The 18327-nt window shown below is 40.1% G+C and overlaps 1 protein-coding gene across 2 annotated transcripts in view; it reads left to right on the top strand.

The window, feature by feature from the left end:
* The window catches only part of HECW2 (HECT, C2 and WW domain containing E3 ubiquitin protein ligase 2), a 335902-nt gene that overhangs the window by 184582 nt on the left and 132993 nt on the right, over positions 1-18327 (top strand). For both annotated transcript variants that reach the window (XM_062189442.1, XM_062189447.1), the window contains 2 exons: positions 11292-11386; positions 17758-17833. In XM_062189442.1, the coding sequence (XP_062045426.1) occupies positions 11292-11386; positions 17758-17833 (171 nt within the window). The remainder of the gene's footprint in view (positions 1-11291; positions 11387-17757; positions 17834-18327) is intronic.

Below are 18327 nucleotides of genomic sequence, written 5' to 3'. Positions count from 1 at the left end.
AAAAGGACTTCACAGCATCGTGAAATTTTGTTTGAATCTCTGAAGCTGATGCCATAGAAATTTTAAAAAATGGGGTGGGAGAGTTAACTTATAAAATTATTTTTTTAAAGATTTATTTATTTATTTGAAAGAGTTACACAGAGAGAGGAGAGACAGACAAAGAGAGAGGTCTTCCATCCGCTGGTTCACTCCCCAGTTGATTGCAACAGCCAGAGCTGCACTGATCTGAAGCCAGGAGCCAGGAACTTCTTCTGGGTCTCCCATGTGAGTGCAGGGACCTGAGGACTTGGGGCATCTTTTACTGCTTTTCCAGGACATGGCAGAGAGCTGGATCAGAAGTGGAGTAGCTGGGCCTTGAACTGGAGCTCTGCAGGCGGTGGCTTTACCCATTACACCACAGCACCAGCCCCCAAAATTCTTGATATTTTTAGCTTCTGATCTTGAAAACATATGATTTGTAAGAACCTTTGTTTTCCTCTCCAGAAAGAAAAAGTGTTTCAGTTTAGCTCAACAGAAATCTATAAAAAGGAAAATTCAACTTCTGGGCAAACCTGGATTTGAGCACTATCTAAGCTTTCTTTCTTCCTCCTCCTTCTCATCCCCAACCCCCTCCCCCTCCTCCTTCTTCTTTCCTTCTTCTTTCTTTCTTCTCTCTCTCTCTCTCCCTCCCTCCCTGCCCTTCGTTCCCTGTCTCCTTCCCTCCCTCCCTGCCCCTCTCTCCGTTTTCCCCCTCCCCCCTCTCATTCCCTCCCTTTCCCCCCTCTCCTTCCCTCTCTCTCCCTCCCTCTTTTTTTCTCCTTCTTTTTCTTCCTTTCCCTTTCTTATTTTTCTTTCCTTGGCAGAGAAACAGAGCAAGGGAGAGGGATAGGGAGCTGCCATCTCATCTACTGCTTCACTCCCCAAATGCCCATAACAGCCAAAGCTGTGTCAGTATTAAGCCAGAAGCCAGGGCTGAATCCAGGTCTCCCATATGGGTAGCAGTGACCCAACTGCTTGAGCCATGACCTCTACCTTCCATTGGCAGGAAGCTGGAGGCCAGGAGTTGATCCCAGGTCCTCCAGTGTGGGACATGGATCTTAACTGATAGGCTAAACAACAACCCCATAGTTTACTTCTGAGTGTAAGACAGCTTTGGTTGGACTGTCACTGTGATGTAGCAGTAGAGCTGCTGCTTGCAGTGTCGGCATCCCATGTGGGCGCCAGTTCGAGTCCTGGTTCCTCCGCTTCTGATCCAGCTCTCTGCTGTGGTCTGGGAAAGCAGTAGAGGATGACCCAAGTGCTTGTTCTTCTGCATGCACTTGGGAGACCTGGAAGATGCTCCTGGCTCCTGGCTTTGGAGGGGCTCAGCTCAGGCTGAGTCATCTGGGCCATCTGGGGAGTGAACCAGAGGGTAGAAGACCTCTCTTTCTCTCTCTGCCTCTCTGTAGCTCTGCCTTTCAAATAAATCAATCAATCTTTTTTTTTTTTTTTTTTTTTTTTTTTTTTTTAAAGCCAGCTTTGATTTGCCTGGTTAAATCTCAGAGGAGGCAGGAGGAGGCCCAGACTTAGATTATTTCAAGTTGTTCTTGAGTAGGTTTGAAAGAAAAAGACTGGTTTAATTTAGGGTAGCTGACATTCCTGGGCTTTAGAGGAGAGAATCAGCTTCATCTGCTCATACTTGGCATACAACTGTCAACTATTCCTCAAACCAGGGCATGTTTGCTCACAGCACCTCAATGGCTCATCATACTGTATGTATTCTTGAATTTTAAAATTCAAGAGGTTCAAAAGGTGTTCTGGAATTTGAGAATGTCTAATTATTCTATATAGTCTTTCATAAGCTGGGGTCACTTATTAATAGATTCATTCATATCTGCCTTTTTGTCTGTCCTTCTTTCCTCCCTCCCTTCCTCCCTTACATCCATCCATCCATCCTTCTCCCCATCTCCTCAACCTTTAAGAAGTGTTTGAGTGTCAGCTTTGTGCCAGGTGCTGTTCTAGGTAATCAGTAAATCCTGGATCCATAAGCTTAAAAGTCAGGAAACTTCTTTCTACATTGTTGTGTACTGAATTGCTTTGTGATCATCAAGGATAATAACAAAACCCTGATGTTTGTATAAATTATACGATGTTTACGTTTCCACATCTTAGTCCTGGAAAGTAGCTGTAGAATTCAAAAACAGCATTAGAGATGCCATTAGCGTGGTGAGTGAAAGTCTCATCTCCAAGTGACAACACTCAGGTTGGTTCCTGCCAAAATAGATATCTTATGATATCATTTTTGTTGGGAGAATTGGTGTGGTCTTAATCTCTTATTTTTACTGTTAAAGTCCCTATTCTAATTTTCACCATTCCTAACCCCCTTCCCATTGATATCAGAAGGGTCTTTTTGTCCCTTGGGTTGATTTATGTTTGAGGTTCATTTAGTCCCTAACCATATTAAGCTTCTGAGCCATCTACACTAACATTGTCCATCTTTCATTTTTATAGTTGTTATTTTGAGTTTCAGCAGAGAAAGGTTTGGCCATTTCAGACTGCGCTTGGCCTTTGTTAAAGAGAAAATAACTTGCATATGACGTAACTGACAAATGAGCATGTCACTGGGAGTGTGGGCAAATTTCCTTAAAACCTTGAGGATCAAAATGTGTTTACTTTGTCTCAATTTGTAGCCTGTGACTAGGAACCATAATATTAAAAGTTCCATAAAGGCATATAGGGTAATCGTTTAAAGAATAAATTGCAATTAGCTTGATCTTTTTAAGATTAGTCTATTTTAGTGAAATAGAAATGATGAAAGGAAGAAGGGCATTTGCATTCCATCCATCTTTATGGTTCAAAATATTCAACTTGTAGAAACTTGGGGAAAATCCAGACTTTCTAAATAGGAACAAGCTGTTAACTACTGCCTAAGTGAATCTTGTAGCTATTTAAGGTGATGGACCAGATCCCAGTCTTTGAAGCAAAATCCCTTCTTGCAGAGAGTGGCCTTAGAATCTTTATTCAGAGAGCGCTTGAAATGTAATCTTACATAAATGATGTGAGTTAATGTAGCTGAGTTGAAATTGCTTTTAGAAGTCATTTTAAGGAGCTGACGCTGTGGTGCAGCAGGTTAACACCCTAGCCTGAAGTGCCGGCATCCCATATGGGCGCCGGTTCGAGACCCGGCTGCTCGACTTCCAATCCAGCTCTCTGCTATGGCCTGGGAAGGCAGTGAAAGATGGCCCAAGTCCTTGGGCCCCTGCACTCGTGTGGGAGACCTGGAAGAAGATCCTGGCTCCTGGCTTCGGATTGGCACAACTCCAGCCGTTGGGGCCAACTAGGAAGTGAACCAGTAGATGGAAGATATATATATATATATATATATATATATATATATATATATATATATATATATCTGCCTCTCCTCTCTCTATGTAACTCTAAATTTCAAATAAATAAATGAATAAATCTTTTAAAAAAGGAAGTAATTTTAAGTAGGCAATATATGAGAGAAATATAATATTTAAAATATACAAAGTAAAAATACAGGTCTTCCCAACTTTGTGACCTGTCACTGGTTTCCCTGCCCTGAAGGCAACCACTGGTACCAGTTTTGTCTTCTCTATCTGTAAATATTTTATTTGTTTGCAAATACAGAAATAAATTATTCTGTATAGTTTTAATTATTATTTTTGAGGTATCATATTTTTAAAAGATTTACTTAAGTATTTGAAAGTCAGAGTTACACATACACGCACACACACACAACATTAACAGAGAGAGAGATATCTTCCATCTGCCGGTTCATTCTCTAGATGTCTACAATGGCCAGAGCTGAGCCAGGCAGAAATCAGGAGCCAGGAGCCTCATGCAGGTTTCTCACTTGGGTGGCAGGGGCCTAAGCACTTGGGCCATCTTATGTTGCTTTTTCCAGGCCACTAGCAGGGAGGTAAACTGGAAGTGGAGCAGGTGGCACTCGAACTGGCACCTGTATGGGATGCAGGCATTGTAGACAGTGGCTCTACCCACTATGTCACAATGCCGGCCCCAAGATAGCATATTTTTAATTTACATTATAGTCAAAGGCTTAATGCTCCATTAAATAAAGAGGTCAACATGATGCAGTGGGTTAAACTGCCACCTACAACGCTGGCATCCCGTATGAATGTTGGCAGTGAGCACTGAGAAGGGTGAGAAGGGGGAGGCTTCATGTGTTAGCCCATAAGGGCCATAACCCATAGAACCAGATATTGGTTCAAGAAGAGGAGAGTAAGATTCAAGTTGTATCTTCCTGCTGAAGTCCTACAGAATGGTTGGGGCCAGTCATGAATCAAGGAGGTATATTTTGGTCCCTTTCAATAATTTTCAGGATACTTTTGCTTATAGTTACTAAAAGAAAGATTTGGTACCCTCAATTTAAGTGTTCACAGCACAGAGGTGCCCCTTTAGTTTTTGATTTTTTTAACTTACTACCTCTCATTAATGCAAATGAAAACATCTCTCAGGGCAACAGCATACCAACTCCACCTCCAACACAGAAGAGGGGTAAAGGTCTGTGAGCTGTCACTTTAGACTCTCTGTAGGGGAGGCTGGGGAGGAGGAAGGGACTTTGGACAGTGTTTAGAAACTTGAACCTGTTCTTAGGTAAAGGGGTTTCTATAACTATGATTGTAAGATTGCACTTTAAAGCAACCATTCAACTATCTGTTTCAAAGAACAACAACAACAACAACAACAAAATAGAATAAAGAAATGCCTGTGCATATCCATTTTGCTACAAATGTAGTATTTTGTCAAACTTTGTTTTAAACCTTTGTCAAACAAATTGTTAAGAATTATATAATACTATGGCTGGCATTGTGGATAGCGGGTAAGGCTGCTGCCTTACAGGCCAGCATCCCATATTGGTGCTGGTTTATGTCTCAGCTGCTCCGCTTCTGCTCCAGCTCCACGCTGATGCTCCTGGGAAAGTGGTAGAAGATGGCCCAAGTCTTTGGGTCCCTGCTCCCACATGGGAGACCTGGAAGAATCTCTAGGTTCCTGGCTTAGCCCCGGCCATTGTAGCCATTTGGGAAGCAAACAAGCAGATGGAATATCTCCCTCTCTCTGTCTCTCCCTCTCTCTGTGTAACTCTGCCTTTCAAATAAATAAATAAATAATTTTTTTTAAAAAAAGAAGTATCTATTACTATAGGTTCAATGATCTGTGACTTTTATTTTTTATTAAAGATTTATTTGTTTATTTGAAAGGCATAATTACAGAGAGGCAGAGACAGAGAAAGAGAGAGAGAGAGTTATTCTATCTGCTGGTTCACTCCCCAGATGACCGCAATGGCTGGAGCTGATCCGATCCGAAGCCAGGAGCCAGGAGCTTCCTCTGGGTCCCCCAGGCAGGTGCAGGGGCCGAAAGACTTGGGCCATCCTCTACTACTTTCCCAGGCCATAGAAGAAGCTGGATGGAAGTGGAACAGCAGGGACTCAAATCAGCACCCATATGGGATGCCAGCACTACAGGTGGTGGCTTTACTTGCTATGCTACAGTGCTGGCCCCTGTGACTATTTTAAAATTAACTGTATATGAGTGAAGTTGAACATCTTTTCATTTGATTATTCTTTATACTCCTTGCCTATGTTTCTGCTAAACTATGATATTTCTTTTTATTTATTGAACTCTTTTTTCAAATGATTTATTTATTTATTTATTCAAACGACAGAGGAAGTGGAGGAGAGGAAGAAGAAGAGGGAGAGGAAGAAGGAGAGGGAGAGGGGAGAGGGGAGGGGGGGAAGAGAATAGGGAGATCTTCTATCTGCTGGTTCACTCCTCAAATGGCTGCAATGGCTGGGGCTGGGCCAGCAAGCAGCCAGCAGGTAAGAACTTTATCTCCCAGAAGGGTGGCAGGGACCCAAAAAATTGGGCCGTCTTGTACTGCTTTCCCAGTGGTATTAACAGGGTGCTGGATCAGAAGTGGAGTAATCAGGACTGGCTACTCAGAATCATAATTAAAATGATTAAAATAAAAATTAAATTAAAATTAAAATAAATTATTTATTCTTAGGGTGGTCTACTTAGCTTGTTTGGATCATGGTTGACTGAATCTGCAGAAAGCAAAACCATGGATGAGGGGGACTACTGTAATATTTGAAGATGAAGTCTCCCACTCCACATGGAACATTCCTATTTTTTAAAGGAGATATCACATGTTTTCTGCTGAAGGAATGGCTAGTTTCTCTCCTGGGTTCTGTCCAGGACCGTGTTTTCTATCTGGAGCCCAGGCTGTGTGTTTGGTTTTGAAATGGATGATCTATGTCAATCCCCTCAGTTTTATACTTCAGCTCAGCTTTGCAGGGTATCTGGTGACCAGGCCCACAGAATCTGCATTTGTGTAATTCAGCATAAATTTATCTTATAATTTCATGGGTTCTAATTTGTCATCTGGATGGAAGATTTTTGTTATAACAAGAAATAAGGTAACACCCCAAATTGGTCAGCTGGCCTCATCATCAACATCCTCCAAATAAAAATACAGTCACACTTTTTGGTCTCAGAGTCTGTTACTTAGCTGACTACCAATACTTTAGAAATGAGGAGATAGTGCCCTAGCTTGAGAGGGAGCTAGGGGAATATGTCTTGTCAATATGCACTTCTCTTCATTGGAAAATGACCTGCACCATAACTAACAATTCATTGATCTCTCTGCTACTGCTCAGACAAATCCACAGTCTGCTGGTTGCCCAACAGAGTGTGATACTAAGGAGCTCCTGGCTGCAGAATACAGACATCATGCACATCTCTTAGCTTTGTTCTTGCAGAACACATGCTATTTATTGGTCATGGAAGAAAGCAATTGGAAGAGTGAAGTTTGCTCAGTTCTTTCCAGCTATTGCTATTTCAAAAATAACCCGAAACTTGTCAAAGTAGAGGGGAGCCATTTGCAGAAGTGTTTTTAGGGAGGCAAAGTAATATAAAGTTGGAATTCCTGAGCCAGTCATCTTCTTCCTCAAACCCAGCATGCTCATTACTGCTTCTCTGCTTCTGCCACTCCTTAGTCCTACCTCCCTTTAACCCCATTTTTCTTATCTATCAGATCTATTTTCTCTTTTTCCCCAGAAAACTTTTACTTAAGGTATACAAACTTCATGCATTTCATAAATACAACTTTAGGAATGTAGTGATTCTTCCTACCCTTCCTGCCCTCCCATGTGCACTCCCACCCTTATTTTTCCTCCCTCTCCTATTCTCATTCTTATTTTTATTAAGATATATTTTCTATTATACATCTTTATACACATAAGATTAATTTTTACTAAGTTAAGAGTTTAACAAATAGTATGAAGAAAAAAACTGTTCCTCAACAGTCGAGGCAATGGCTGTTAAAAAGTATTGCATCTCAAAGTGTCAATTTCACTTATGTATGTTTTTAGATGCTCTATATGAAATTTGTCCTTTTGGGACTGGCTTATTTCACTAAGTATGATGTTTTCCAATTGCATCCATTTTGTGGCAAAGGAATGGATTTTTTTTTTTGTATTTTTTTTTTTTGATAGGCAGAGTGGACAGTGAGAGAGAGAGACAGAGAGAAAGGTCTTCCTTTTGCCGTTGGTTCACCCTCCAATGGCCGCTGCGGTAGGTGCGCTGGGGCCGGCGCACCGCGCTGATCCGATGGCAGGAGCCAGGTGCTTCTCCTGGTCTCCCATGGGGTGCAGGGCCCAAGCACTTGGGCCATCCTCCACTGCACTCCCTGGCCACAGCAGAGAGCTGGCCTGGAAGAGGGGCAACCAGGACAGGATTGGTGCCCCGACCGGGACTAGAACCCGGTGTGCTGGCGCTGCAAGGCGGAGGATTAGCCTAGTGAGCCGCGGCGCCGGCCAGGAATGGATTTTTTTAAACTACTCTGTAGTATTCCATGGTGTGTCTAAATATAATTTCTTTATACAGTCTTCAGTTGATGAACATTTGGTTGATTCCTTATCTTAGCTATCATGAATTGAGCTGCAATAAGCATGGGGGAACAGATAACTCTTTCATATGCTGACTTCATTTCCCTTGGGTAAATTCCTAGGAATAGGATAGCTGGGTCATATGGTAGGTCTATATTCAGATTTCTGAGGTATCTCCATACTGTTTTCCACAGTAGCTGGGCCAGTTTACACTCTTGACAACAATGGATTATGGTACCTTTTTCCCCACTTCCTTGCCAGCGTTTGTTGTTTGTTAATTTCTGTGTGAAAGCCACCCCACTGAAGCTATTCTACTGGGGGTGAAGTGAAACCTCGTTGTGGTTTTGATTTGCATTTCCCTTATGCCTAGTGAACCTGAGCATTTTTTCATGTGTCAATTGGCCATTTGGATTTCCTTTTTAAAAAAATGCCTGTTTAAGTTCTTTGCCCATTTCTTAACTGGGTTGTTTGTTTCATTGTTGTGGAGTTTCTTGACCTCTTTATGGATTCTGGATATTAGTCCTTTATCAGTTACATAGTTTGCAAATAATGTCACCCATTCTGTCACTTGATTCTTCATTTAGCTGAGTGTTTCTTTTGCAGTGCAGAAGCTTCTCAATTTGATATAATCCCATTTGTTAATTTTGACTTTAATTGCCTGTGTCTCTGAGATCTTTTATAAGAACTATTTGCCTATGCCAAGTTTCCCAATGTCTGTTAATAATTTGATGATATCATGTCATAGGTTTAGGTCTTTGATCCATTTTGAGTGGATTTTTGTTAAGGTGTAAGGTAGGGGTCTTGCTTCATACTTCTGCATGTGGAGATCCAGTTTTCCCAGCACCATTTGTTGAAGAGACTGTGCTTGCTCCAGGAATTGATTTTAGCTCCTTTGTCAAGTATAAATTGGTTGTAGATAACTTGGATTGATTTCTGGAGTTTCTATTCTGTTCCATTGGTCTATCCATCTGTTTCTGTACCAGTACCATGCTGTTTTGATTATAACTGCCCTGTAGTATGTCCTGAAATCTGGTATTGTGATGCCTCTGGCTTTGTTTTTGTTGTATTAGATTGCTTTAGCTATTTGGAGTCTCCTGTGTTTCCATGTGAGTTTCAGCGGCATCCTTTTTTCTATATTTGAGAAGAATGTCCTTGGTATTTTGATTGATATTGAATCTATAAATTGAATCTGTAAATTGTTTTTGGTATTATGGACATTTTGATGATATTGATTCTTCCAATCCATGAACATGGAAGATTTTTCCATTTGTGTGTGTATGTGTGTATCTTCTATTTCTTTCTTTAATGTTTTGTAGTTCTCATTATAGCGATCTTTGATGACCTTGGTAAAATTTATTCCAAGGCATTTAATTTTTTTGTAGCTATTGTGAATGGGTTTGATCTTAGAAGTTCTTTCTCAACCATGGTATTGTCTGTGTATACAAAGGCTATGGATTTTTGTGTGTTGATTTTATATCCTGCTGCTTTACCAAACTCTTTTATGAGTTCCAATAGCTTCTTAGTGGAGTCTTTTGAATCTCCTATGTGTAGAATCATGTCATCCGCAAATAGATAGTTTGACTTTCTCCTTCCCAATTTCAGACCTATTATCTCTATGTCTCCTTCTGACTTCACAGTGTCTTCACTGATCTTATACACTTATACACTGATCTTTTCTTGTCTTCCTTTCAGTGTTTGTCCTTTGTGTTTTGCCATGCCTGTGATTGTCTTCTGAGCTGCCAACTATAAAACACCTGCTAGATAAGAAATTTGTCCCTGATCCATTAGACTGTCAGGTAAAATGCTGGGCATGTGTTTTGGCAGGTAACTAGTAAAGATATTTTGGATGATAATGTTAACTACATTGTGATTATTGCATAGTAATTAAGATATATATTAGAGCTGATATTGCATCTCATGTTGAAAGGTATTTTTGAAAGTTAGTATTGTGGTTACAGAGCACCAGTGCTCTGTCACAGTGGGTTAAAGCCCTGGCCTGAAGCACCAGCATCCCTCATGGGTGCTGGTTCTAGTCCCTGCTGCTCCTCTTCCGATCCAGCTCTCTGCTATGGCCTGGGAAAGCAGTAGAAGATGGCCCAAGTCCTTGGGCTCCTGAAACCATGTGGGAGACCCAGAAGAAGCTCCTGGCTTCGGATCAGTGCAGCTCTGGCCTTTGCAGCCACCTGGGGAGTGAAACAGTGGATGGAAGATCTCTCTCTCTCTGTCTTTCAAATAAGTACAATAAATCTTAAAAAAAAAGGTTAGTATTTTGTATTTGTCATTGATAGGAATAATGTAATGATACAAATTTCTGGAAGAGGATTTTATTTATTGTATATTTCTCTCAAGATAAACAAACCAAATATGCTATGGGAGGCCATTTTGTGCAGTCACGGAAGTCAGTGGAATAGTAACTTCCTTGGTGAAATACAACCAGCAGCCCCAGTTTAATGATCCAGATGACTCACTTGTGAGAGAGGAATTCCCTCCGATGTCTTAGGACTCTCCCTCCAGGGCCTAGCCATCAGCATCATTGTATATAATACTTTGCGAAAATACACCTCACAGTGACACTTCATTGATGCAGATGCTGTAAGTGTAGGGGAATGCTTTGACTGTGGGTTTTCTCTTTGACACACTTAGACTTAATGCATTTTGAAATTGTGGTTACTTTTCAAAAACCATGATTGACATTTGTGTCACTTTTTATCAAGTTCAGATTATTAGAACAAAATTTATAAGATATATGGAATTTCATGTAATAGAAATTGTTTCTAAATTTAATTTCTGGTGGCTATATTTAAAGCTCTTGGAAAATTAAAACAATACAGAATCTCAGAGAATCTGCTATGGTATACCTCCATGTTTTCCCTCTCTTCCCATTGACAGCTTCAGTTTGTATTGTACAGGGTAATAGTGAAGGCTTTGGAATCAGACAGATTGACGTTGATTCCCCACTGTCATTTCATACTTATTTCGCTTTCAGCAGACCTCTGCTACTCACCTATAATACAGAAACAGGAACTTCTGCATTCCAAGGTTGAAGTGAGGGTTAAATGACACCATGAACATGCATCTTATCACTCTGCCTGGCACATTGTAGAGCACCTCAGTAAACATTTGCTAGTCTTATACTTATCTCTATACTATTTCTATTTTGGCATGTTGTTTTGTGTATCCTTTTTTCCAATATATTGTGGATTTTGTTGAACAATTTCCCAGGATCATCTAAAATCAAACAGGAACTGGTGTCTGTTGCCTGTGACTAGAACAGAAAGGATCACTCAGAGTCATAAGTAGGATTGTCAGAGAGATGGAATGGCACATTTCCTCAGCTGATTCCTAAATGTTTCTCTTCAGTGTGTAAATTACAGTTTTTCTCCCATTGCTTTGTAGCGGAGATAAAAATCTGTTTCAAATACTACCACGGCATTAGTGGAGCCCTGCGGGCCACGACCCCCTGCATCACCGTGAAGAACCCAGCTGTGATGGTGAGTACCCTCCTTACTGGCTGCTTCATGAGATCCACGTGGGAGCAGGTTTCTATTTTTTGCCTGGGCAGCCCTGACAGGATTATGAGGAACAATGAAAAAGGAAATGCATAGCAGTTTGGGCACTGTTTTAAGAAAGGAAATAACTTACAAGGCTGGCATACCTGAATCTGTTTGTAAATCAGCAGAAAAATATGCTTTGGTTTATAGAAGTTCTGTGTATAGTCAGCTCTTCAGGGAAGGCGCTCTTAAAGTAAGCGCCTCATCATGGAAGGTTTGAAGCTTAGTCTGGAAGACTGTTTGGTAAAAATCAGTGGCATTGCATCTTATGGGAATTTAATTTATGTGAATTCACTGAGTAAAATAGAAAAATAATCCATTTAAATAATGGGAGATTCTACACACGCCAGTCAGTTCAAGGAGGCTTTGACCCAAAGAGAGTGTGAGATAAGAGTCATAAATGTGCTGTTTCCTTAGGAGGTGTTGGCACTGGATCCCTCTTAAGAATGAATTGGAGTTGAGTGCCTAAAGATATTGGATGTATTTTCAATGGAAATCAACTTCCTCATCAGGCCTTCAGTTGAAGAAACAAATACCTAATTTAGATGCAGGGGAAACTGATTGTCCTGGACTTTGGAGGGAAAGTGTGTCCATTTCCAATATAGAACTGGCTTTTCATAATTTTGTAGTTTTTCACTCAGTACAACCACTTTGGAGTCTTAACAGTCTCTCAATATGTAACTCCATCATACATGGGTGGTTTGACTCTGAGATGTATAAATCCTAGTAGTTTTTATTGATCATTGATAAAAATGAAGTCATGAAAGTATAGACAGTTGTTTTGGCTCCCATAACAGAAGCTTCACAACATTGTGTGGTGTGGTGTGTGTGTGTGTGTGCGCACATGTATATGTATGTGCTTACACAAGTATATTTTTGGAAATAAGCAACAGGCTATGTTGATACTCCCAAATTCAGAAAGTAGTTTCTGCACGTAACATTTTGAAGGTGTCCAGAAAACATCCTCTGCTGTCTCTGATTGTGCCTCTGTATCACGCAGTCTTTCCCTAGCAGATATTCATTGAATGCCTGCGAAGTGCTACTCATTGTACCTAACACTGGGAAAAGATGAAAAAATAGAGAAAGAACCCACAGTGTTGCTGTCATTAGTCTAGTGGGGAAGAGTAACCTCAATCAAATTGTGTGTATTTGAGTGATTATTGTACAAGGAGGAGTGTAATGGAGCTAGAAGAATATGGACTAGTAGGATTTATCCTGACCATGAAAGTTCTGGAAGGCTTTCCTGAAGAAGGTACATATGAGCGACAGTCTGAAGGAAGAATAAAAATTACTTAAGCTCAAAGAAGAAGGACAAGCATTTCAGGCATAGGGGACAATATATGTTAAATCCTCAATAATTTACTCTGCTCATATTAGAATTGTATATCAAGGATGGGCATTTAGTCTAGTGGGACATCCCCGTTCCATATCACAGTGCCTGGGTTTGAGTCTCAGATCTGTCTTTGATTCCAGCTTTCTACTATTGCACCCACTGGGAGGCAGTAGGTGATGGCTACAGTAATTGGGTTCCTGCTATCCACATGGGAGCCCTGGATTGAGTTCCTGGACCTTCACTTTGTTCTGTCCCAGCTCCAGCTTTATGGGCATTTTGGAAGTGAACCAACAAATACAAGTTCTGTCTGTCTGTCTTTCTGCTTTTTGAATGAATAATTTTAAAAGATTTTTAAAAACTATATTTGAGTTTCCATTGTGGCCAACATAGTATAGAATATTTAAAAAATACTTTGAGGGTCACAAGTAAAATCACCATAGTTGACTATAAAACCTGCCATGACACATATTAAACACTGGAAAAGACTTTGCTCTAGTTAATATTTTCTAAAGATTTACTTATTTGAAAGGCAGAGTGACACACAGAGAGAGGAAGTGACAAAAGAGATTGATTTCCTGTTCCCCAAACGCCCCTAGAGCAGGGGCTTTGGCCAGGTTGAGGCTAAGAACAAGGAACTACATTCAGATCTCCCACGTGGTAGGAGAGACTCAAGCACTTGAATAACTATCCATTCTCTCCCAGGTGCATTAGCAGGAAGTTGGTTCTAATGTGGAGTAGCCGGGACCCAAAACAGGCACTCCGTTGTGGGATGTGAGTGTTCCAAGCAGTGGCTTACCCTGCTCAGCCACAATGCTTGCCTTAACTCTAGTTGATATTCTAAAAAAAGGTTACAAAAATAGAATAATGACCTGCTTGTAATAAAACCAACTATTTCAATAACCAGATACAATTAATGGCATAAGTTAATGGTCTGGTGAACATTGATCTCATTGTATTGATTTTGCATTGAGATCACAGTCAAAGCCTGTGGATAGTTTGAAGATAATTAATTTGCTTCACACAGGTTCAGAGCACCATAAAAGCTTCATCAATACAGCACTGGCACTCAGAGTATTTTGCTTCAAAGGATAATGTACTTGGTGGTCTATAGGTTTCTGATGGAACTTTAAAAAGTTGGGTCTGAATCCAAAATTGAAAGGTTGTACCACATGGACACCTCATTGTAGCAGCCGGCACTGTGTTTCTGTAACAGCACAATGGCCACACATAGATCCATGATGTGTTTAGTTCTTGGGACTGATGAGCAGCATTGATAGTCACAAAGCCCACTTAGGATGATTATAACTTGACCAGATACAAAGAGTAGACCTGGAAGAAATCACTGGGAAACTCCTCGGAGAAAAAAATGAGCTGACCTCCTTATCATATGGTCTCCTTCCTCACATATCCTTTTACAATGAATCAAGGATTAAAAAAAGATTGTGTCTTCCCTATTATTTGCATGTTGACGTCATTGTCGTTCATCAGAGTACACAGTGTTGTGTGTCTCAGCCAGTTGGAACAGGAAATCCCTTGGCTGCAGGAGCAGATTAGGCTACCATCGCTCACCACACACATTGTTTCAGTGCTAGGTTGACAGTGTTGCTGCTGGGTTTTCCTGGAATGAATCTATGCAGTGAGTTTATTTAAAAACTTCTCTAAACATTGAGTGCAGATGTGTTATTTTCATCAGTGTCCCAGTATTTAGTGGTAAGGTTTGGGCTTTCTTGTAATGAATGGTAAAATTGAATTCTTTGGGTAGTATTTCAGATGAGCATTTTACCAAAGTTGTCATATAGGGCACTTATTTTGGTGAGTTCTTTGAGAATTGTTTCATACTAGTTTTTTGCCAATCTGAAATTGAATTTACATTTTTCAAAGGAAAATTAAAGGATGCTTGTTTTCTTTCTCATGGTTTCTTATTTTAAATAGATGTTAAATGAGGATAGACCAAGGAGTCTCTTTAGTCTCAGTTAACTCACTTAGCCGAAGTTCTCATAACAGGTAGAGATGTTATGTTCTTAGGAGTGGCACATTTTACTGGGCAGTGTGGTTTGAGAGAATCCATGGTTTTTTGGCTGCCTGACTGTACCCGGGCACAAAAATAAGAGCAGTTGCTGAGTGTCTGTCTCAGTTGTGGTCTACAATATCTCACTATTCTCTTGGGTCAAGTGTGACGAAAGCAGGGCAGGAGAGTTATGGCAATCTCTTGTCTGGTCGCTTGCTGCTTCCTCGGCTGTAGTTAATCTGGAAATGAGGAGTCAAAGGAGTACAGTACAATATAATAAATACATGTATTTTTTGAGAACTTACGCTATGATTATTAAAGATTGGTTTAATGTAGAGAATGAAATAGATACCTGATTGATACCCTCGTAATGTTTCAGATGACATACAGAATGATCAGAAGCAGTTGTCACACAAAATAGTCTTGTCTAAGATACAGAAATTACGGAGACAGCAGTAGAAATTCGTATTTCAAAATTTGAATGCAATTGTTCTTGTAATTTCTCAACTTTGCCTGGATTAGTGATAGTTTTTGTCTGTTGATGGTATAATTTTTACAGAAGTATGAGGAGGAGTGCAGCAAAGTAAGATGGAAGAAGTGCCCCCAGTGCTGTGGTTGGCTCAGCGGGTTAAAGCCTCAGCTGCAGTGCTGGCATGCCGTATGGGCACTGGTTCAAGTCCTGGTTGCTCCACTTCTGATCTAGCTCCTTGCTAATGTGCCTGGGAAAGCAGTGGAGGATGGCCCAAGTCCTTGCACTCACATGAGAGACCCAAAAGAAGCTCTTGGCTCCTGGCTTTGGATTGGCTCACCTCCAGCCGTTGTTGCCATTTGGGGAGTGAATCAGCAGATAGAAGACCTCTCTCTCTCTCTGTCTCTACCTCTCTCTGTAACTCTGTCTAATAAATAAAAGAAATCTTAAAAAAAAAGACACATATGCCCCCAAATTGGAGTACTGGGGTTTGACTTCTAGCACCTGACTCCAGATTCTGCCAGTGCAAACCCTGGAAGACAACAGTGATGCCTCAAATGATTGGGTTCCTGTCACCCACATGGGAGACTGGATTGAAGTCCCAGTTCCCTTTTTCAGCCCCTGCCCAGCCCGAGCTGTTGTAGGCATCTGGGGATTAAATCAGCAAGTTGGAGCTTTGTTTCTCTATATCTCCATTTTTGTTTTTCTCTGTGTATGTCTCAAATAAATTAGAAAAGGAGACCTCGATACATAATTTGCTCAATTTCAAATATAACAAAAGAAAGTGGGAATTTATAGCCAAGGAGTGGGTATTGGGGGTATGGGGCCATTGGTTGTATAATAAAAGGTAGTATAATTCTGGCTAAACTAACCTAACAGAATTCTTCCTGTAGGTAGGCCAGCATGCTCATGTGTCACCAGGGGGTTCATAGAGGATGAGGAATTTGGTCTAATATCAAGAGTGGTCACGTAGTAAGAATAGAGCTCTCTTTAAACTGACTTAGTGGGATTTTGCAGATTCTACAAGGATGGAGATGGAAGCCTAATGGTGGGCCTCAAGGATCTTGATCAAAGTTTGATCAAGGACAGAGTGTTTGTCAAGATAGCTTAATCTGAATTTAGGGTTAAAATGTGGTTCCTGGAGGAGAGAACTTCCACTTTGACTATGATCTTGTCTAAATATGATCAGAGTCGGTGAACTCAAAAGGCTTCAATGGCCTTGGCAACTCATGACAATTGCCTAGGGTGATTACTGATGCCATAAACAAGAGTGTCAATTTGTTAAGTCAACAACAGGAGTCACTGTAGGATCTCTGTCCTTAATGTGTTGTACATTGTGATTTAATGCTATAACTAGTACTCAAACAGTATTTTTCACTTTGTGTTTCTATGTGGGTGCAAACTGTTGAAATATTTACTTAATATATACTAAACTGACCTTCTGTATATAAAAGGAACTGAAAATGAATCTTGATGTGAATGGAAGGGGAGAGGGAGTGGGAAAGGGGAGGGTTGCGGGTGGGAGGGAAGTTATGGGGGGGGGGAGCCATTGTAATCCATAAGCTGTACTTTGGAAATTTATATTCATTAAATAAAAGTTAAAAAAATAAAATGTGGTTCTGCTTCCCAGCTATTCCAAATAGTGTCTGTCTTCAATGTTGCATCATAATACTGCAGACTTATTTTCTAGCGTATCATATAGTATACCATAAATTGCATACTTTTACATAAATTCAGAGAAAGATCTGAATTTTCTATGTGACCTATAAATTGTTGGTTTCAAGTGACGTATGATTTACTTAAAATCTTTTAGGAAGTGTTGTCAGTAGACTAGCATTGCAAGTTCTTCTTATCCTAATTATTATAGTGTGTGTCATGCCCCCGCAGCACAACAGAACCAAAATCTGCAGGGGAGGTAGGACACCTGTGTGGGTAATCAGAAGCATTTGTCAAAGGAGGATTGTTCTGTAGCTATACATGAGTCTGATATAAGTCAACCGTTTAGTTTATTCTAAGTTTTCTAATAAGCCTGAAGGAGATTTATATTTAGTTCTTAAGGGAATGTTTAATATAATAATATAAGTACATTTACTATATATCTCTCAACTGTATTCTTATCCAGGGTTGATTTATTTTTCATAGGGAATTTTGAAGCTCCTAACTTTTTTTATATTTTGGATAAAGATCAAATTGAAGTATAACCTTTTATCTTACCTCCAAGAATCTTATTTGTGTCTCTTTTGCAAGATTTGGAAATGAAAAGACATATGCTACAATATAAGCATACTTTAAAAAGTTCATAGAATATGTATATAATGAAAAAATTATGTATTAATTTCAAAAAGTTTTACTAAAATAATTGTATCTTTTAATTTCCTTTTTCCATGAGCTTTCTAAACGACTCTCAAACATGTTAGATACAAATATAATTTTATCAGCAGACATTCAGTAGCATCCTGCTCCTATGAAACTTCAGACATGTGATTTTTTTTTCTGTTCAGATGGGGGCAGAAGGCATGGAAGGAAGTGCTTCAGGAAACCTACATTCTCGGAAGCTTGTGAGCTTTACACTGTCAGGTAAGAATACCTTTAAATGCGGCACCCAACCTGAAAGTATGTACTTTCGAAGGTTTGAATGCTCACTTTTTTCCCAAGGACTCTGCTATATGATATGGGAACTAGGTGATTTTTTATTTTCTTTTTGGTCATACTTCCAAAAATTCAAGAATACCTTTGACCATGATAACGTTAGATTTTTAATATAAATTTAGAAATTATCCTTCTAAGTTTCTGATGCTTGAAAATTATATAACTATGTATATTTACTTTAGAAACCTGTAACATAACATATGCTAATCCCACTGAGGATCTTTGATAATTGAAAACAATTTATTTTGGGCCAGTGCTATGGCATAATGGGTAAAACCTATTTTGCAATGCCAGTATCCCATGTGGACACCGGTTCTAGTCCCACCTGTTCCTCTCCCAATTCAGCTTTCCTCTATGGCCTGGAAAAGCAGAAGATGGCCCAGGTCCTTGGGCCCCTGCACCCAAGTGGGAGAACCAGAAGA

Source organism: Lepus europaeus, chromosome 1 (assembly GCF_033115175.1).
Source record: "Lepus europaeus isolate LE1 chromosome 1, mLepTim1.pri, whole genome shotgun sequence".
Classification (NCBI taxonomy): domain Eukaryota; kingdom Metazoa; phylum Chordata; class Mammalia; order Lagomorpha; family Leporidae; genus Lepus; species Lepus europaeus.
Note: the sequence above shows the minus strand (reverse complement) of the source record. Positions and strands in the feature narration are given on the sequence as shown.